We start from the raw sequence: 4940 nt of genomic DNA, 5'->3' as shown, positions 1-4940 counted from the left end.
CAGATTATGGCGCCGCAAATGCAGATTTTATTATGATAGTTAACTTCGATGGGAAACAACCAAGAACTAAGGCACTTGCGTGCACAGTTGCTACGCGAATTGAATTGAGACTTAATTTAATACGACTTGAGTGTGTCGAATGCGAAACATTTGCATTTGCTAACCGGCTCTTCGTTATCGCTTTGTTTAATGCTACTGAATGTTATATACGACACTATCGTTGTATCGAGTTCTTCTAATAGCTTCACACGAAGATAAATATTTTATTATTAATAATTGTCAATGTTTGCAATTAATATATAAATTATACCGTGCATTAAAATACATGCACTCATATATTAAGTGTTATTTCTAGATTTCAAATTTTTGAATTGCATGTAATATTGCCGCACCGTACTATAGGCAACCCAACTTACATCAAAAATAATCCAAAAACTTCAAATAAGTTCAAGTAAATCTTAAATTATTTTAATAAGATTAATTGTCTGTAAATAGAAATTTAACACTCTTTGAGTAAATAATGTAAGTATTATTCTATAATAGTTTATTGTATTGATTTGAATTTCGTTGTTCGATTTTAACCTAATTTATATATCACCTTGGTAATATGTTGGTAGCTTAGCAACAACTCTCAAGTCATCTTTACAGAGAAAGTTTAAGTGATTGTCAGAACGGTATGTGATTTGATTAACTTTAACGCGTGGGGCAGTTTTATAGCCATTTGTTATCAAATCAGAGCAAAAGTCCACCTGTTACCATCATGTATTGAGTGTGTTTGCACCAATACTTGACTTGTGTGCTGATCTAAATAGCTTTTATCTTATCATAGATAATTTACTGCTTAAAATGGAACACATGAGCACATCATTTAAATTTATCATACCTGTTCTTGTGATTATAGGTGTGTTCCAGAATTCGCGAAATATGGCGCCTCTTAGCCCAAATGACCCTAATTCTTTCTCACGACCAGGTATTTATAATTTATAATTTAATTTTGTTGTATGTTTCTGCTTTAATTTGAACAAATATGTTGAATTTCAGATTTGGTTGTGGTAAAACATATGAAGTTTGTTCTTGGAGCTGACTTCAAGGAAAAAATTTTCTCTGGATATGTGGAATTAACTGTAGAAAAGATTGTTGACAGTGCAGATGAGCTTGTAAGTATTGTGATAAACATTTAAGATTAATTTATATTGACATATGTTTATTTAAATGTAGGTTTTGGACACTCAAGAACTTCACATCCAATCTGTGAGTGATAAAGCCACAGGAGCTGCTTTACAACATGAGCAAGTCAATGATGAGAAAAATAAGGTGTTTGGATCCAAGATGATTATAAAATTACCAGCAGGCAATAAGTAAATGATCATGTGCAACATTTATTAATCTTTTACTAACATAAAACATTTTTAGATTTGTGATTAAAATTGATTATAAAACAAGCCCAAGTGCAACCGGCTTACAATGGCTTCTACCTGCACAAACAGCTGGCAAAGTGCATCCATATGTCTTCAGTCAGTTCCAGGCAATTGCAGCAAGAAGTTTTGTGCCATGTCAGGATACACCCAGTGCTAAAATCACTTATGAGGCTGAGGTATGTTTTTAACACAAAGTTTTATTAAAGATTAAATTGAATTGTTTTGCAGATTTCTTGTCCTAAAGAATTAAAAGTTGTAATGTCTGCCATACCTGTTGGTGACCCCATTGAAAATGACAGTGTCAAGATGTATTCTTTCAAACAGAAAGTGCCTGTGCAATCATATTTAATTGCTCTGGCAATTGGTGCTTTGGAATCGCGTAAAATTGGACCGCGTTCTACAGTTCATGCTGAAAAGGAGATTATTGAAGAATCTGCTAAGGAATTTGCTGATACTGAGACTCAGCTGAAGACTGCCGAGGATATCTGCGGACCATATGTGTGGGGAATTTATGATTTGCTTGTTTTGCCACCCAGTTTTCCATTTGGAGGCATGGAAAATCCATGTCTGACATTTGTAACACCAACCTTACTTGTAAGTGATTTAAATAACACTGTAGTATCTATATAACATGCCTTGATTAAATATGTATAAGTTTGAGTACTTATACTAAAGATAAATATGCTTTGCAGGCTGGTGATCGTTCATTAGTTAATGTGATCGGACACGAAATTGCACACAGCTGGACGGGCAATTTGGTAACGAACGTCAATTTCGAACATTTTTGGTTGAACGAGGGTTTTACTGTCTTCATTGAGCGAAAAATCTTGGGTAGATTACACGGTGAGAAAGTTTTGGACTTTGCCGCTTATGGAGGCCTTACAACTTTGAAAGACACGGTAATTTTTTGTTTATTTTTATTTAGAAGAATAATAAACTTACTTAAATTTCATTAGGTAAAACAACTTGGTGAACTGAACCCCCTAACGAGTCTGGTTGTGAAATTGGACGGTGTTCATCCGGATGATTCGTTTTCCAGCATTCCATATGAGAAGGGATACGTTTTTCTGCGATATCTTGAGAAGCTAGTTGGAGGACCCAGTGTATTTGAGCCTTTTCTGCGCAAATACTTCGACACCTACAAGTACAAATCCATTTCTACTGATGTCTTCAAGAAGTTCTTCCTGGACTATTTCGCCGCTAACGCTGCAGTCAAGGAAATCGATTGGGAAACTTGGTTGTACAAACCGGGAATGCCACCTGTTATTCCAGACTACGATAAATCTATTCTGGACTTGGTGACCAAGAAGAAAGAGGAATTTCTCAACTGGAATTCCGAGAGGAGAGCTAATTTTCCGTTCAGTATTGATGAGTTATCTAGTGAACAGAAAATTCAACTGTTGCATGAAATCGTTAATAGCGGTCCACAACCCATTCCAAAGTTGCAAATGTGGGAGCATACATGGAACATGTCCAAGGTGCAGAATGCCGAAATTAAATTTGCTTGGTTGCGCATTGGACTTATTTCAAAGTGGAAAGATATTGTTCAACCGGCTCTGGATTTTGTTAATGATGTTGGCAGAATGAAGTATACTCGGCCGATTTATCGCGATTTTTATGCTTGGGAAGAAGTTAGGCCGCAGGCTATTGAAAATTTCAACAGGCATAAGAAGTTTATGATGCATGTGTCAGCTTTTACATTGGAAAAAGATTTGCATTTAAAATAAGTGTTATATGTAATTTTTCATTTATATCCTTATGATAAATGTACTGATTAAAAAATAATTCAATATAATGTTTATATTTGAAATTTCTACGAATTATTTTATATTCAGCTTACCTTGGGCACAAGGGGAGAGGGAAACCGGCTGTATACTGCGCAGGTCAAAAATCCTGGTGAAATTTACTGAAATTGTGCGAAGATCTGTCGAAACATTTCAACCTCCTCGCACATTCTGCGATCCGAATAATAAAGATCAATTTCTTGCCTAATTTCGCACCGAAAATCTGTCGAAATATTATACCTCCTCACATATTCTGGGTTCCTAATATAAAAAATTAATTTCTCACTGTATTTTAGCCAGAAAATGGCTTAAGCCCCCGCACCCACACACACGCACGACTCCGACAAGGGATGGGTAGGTGTGTGTGTGAGTGTTTTTGAAGCCATTTCGGGTTGAAATTAAGCGAGAAATTCATTTTTGATATTAGGATCGCAGAATGTGCGAGGAGGCTGAAATATTTTGGCGGATCTTCGCGGGATTTCATTAAATTTCACCGCGATTTTCAACGATGACATGAAATTTTTGTTGAATAATTTGCTAAACACGCGATGGTAAATGTTCTATACTTCGCAAACCAAAGGCCCAATGGCAAAGCAGTTTCCCGCATTTCATGGTAAAAGAGTTTCCTTTTAATATGATATATATTTTAATCCTCTGTAGGGCTCAGAACAGCCCTAAAAATGAATGTTTTTGGTAATTTTAAAAATATGCAACGGAAAACCCCCTGTATCTCGGAAACTAAGGACCCAATTGTTATGCTGTGTATAGCATTTTATGGTGAAAGAGCTGCCCTTTAATGTGTTATACATTTTAATCCTCTGTAGGGCTCAGAGCAGCCCTAAAAATGCATTTTTTGAGAATTTTCAAAACATACGACGGAAAACACTCTGTATCTTGGAAACTAAGGGACTAATTGCAATGCTGCTTTCGGCATTTTGTGCCAAAAGAGCTGCCCTTCAATATGATATACATTTCGAACCTTTGTAGGGCTTAGAACAGCCCTAAAACGGACTTTTTTTTTGAGAATTTTCAAAACATACGACAGAAAACACCCTATATCTCGGAAATCAAGGGTCCAATTGTAATGCTGTCTATAGCATTTTATGGCAAAAAGCTGCCCTTTGATATGATATACACTTAAATTCTCTGCAGGGCTTCGAACAGCTCTAAAAATGCATTTTTTTGGAAATTTTAAAAGCATGCAATGAAAAACACCCTGTATCTTGGAAACCAAGGGCCCAATGGCAATGCAGTTTTTTGAATTTTATAGCGAAAGAGTTTCCCTTTAATATGATGTATATGTCAACCCCCTCTAGAATATGGAACATCCCTAAAAATGCTTTTAAAATTTGCATTTTTGGAAAGTATTAAAAACATGCGATGGGAAACACCCTGTAGGTCATAAACTAAAGGCCCAGCGCTAATATGTTCTACAAAATTGTATTACCAAAGAGTTGCCCTTTAGTGTAATGTGCATCACGTATTTCTAAGGTAAGTAGAAAAGCAGAAAAATGCTGCTAAACTTTGGACAATTACCTCAATATTTGATTTTATGCGAACGAAAATGCTCTAAAATATTGTAAAATCGCCGCGAAATTTACTGAAATCGTGCGAAGATCTGTCGAAAAATTTCAGCCTCCTCGTACATTCTGGGTTCCTAATAATAAAAATCATTTTCTCATTGTATTTCAGCCCAAAAATGGCTCAAGCCCACTCACACATACACACGCACGACTCT

General features: G+C 35.9%; 1 protein-coding gene across 2 annotated transcripts; it reads left to right on the top strand.

The window, feature by feature from the left end:
- Positions 1-583: 583 nt before the first annotated feature.
- On the top strand, positions 584-3228 carry LOC135798181 (leukotriene A-4 hydrolase). Of its 2 annotated transcripts, XM_065310935.1 has the most exons (8): positions 584-674; positions 902-970; positions 1042-1157; positions 1219-1358; positions 1414-1594; positions 1647-2012; positions 2111-2317; positions 2375-3228. In XM_065310935.1, the coding sequence occupies exons 2-8, from the start codon at positions 925-927 to the stop codon at positions 3143-3145; spliced, it is 1827 nt and encodes a 608-aa protein (XP_065167007.1). In that variant the 5' UTR covers positions 584-674; positions 902-924; the 3' UTR covers positions 3146-3228. The 2 variants fall into 2 exon arrangements, with proteins under 2 accessions (XP_065167007.1, XP_065167006.1); XM_065310934.1 differs by lacking the exon at positions 584-674 and having other exon boundaries at positions 681-970.
- Positions 3229-4940: the final 1712 nt, after the last annotated feature.

This window comes from Atheta coriaria, unplaced genomic scaffold (genome assembly GCF_025399875.1).
Source record: "Atheta coriaria isolate IRGN ID8LTWV9N9 unplaced genomic scaffold, Caltech_Dcor_3.1 hic_scaffold_9_pilon, whole genome shotgun sequence".
Classification (NCBI taxonomy): domain Eukaryota; kingdom Metazoa; phylum Arthropoda; class Insecta; order Coleoptera; family Staphylinidae; genus Dalotia; species Dalotia coriaria.
Note: the sequence above shows the minus strand (reverse complement) of the source record. Positions and strands in the feature narration are given on the sequence as shown.

What these genes read in the sequence shown, in the direction of transcription:
- LOC135798181 (XM_065310934.1), top strand. Translation starts at nt 847, where the DNA reads ATGGAACACATGAGCACATCATTTAAATTTATCATACCTGTTCTTGTG. An exon ending in TAATTCTTTCTCACGACCAG is followed by an intron (nt 971 to 1,041) that starts GTATTTATAATT and finishes GTTGAATTTCAG; the next exon opens with ATTTGGTTGTGGTAAAACAT. An exon ending in TTGACAGTGCAGATGAGCTT is followed by an intron (nt 1,158 to 1,218) that starts GTAAGTATTGTG and finishes ATTTAAATGTAG; the next exon opens with GTTTTGGACACTCAAGAACT.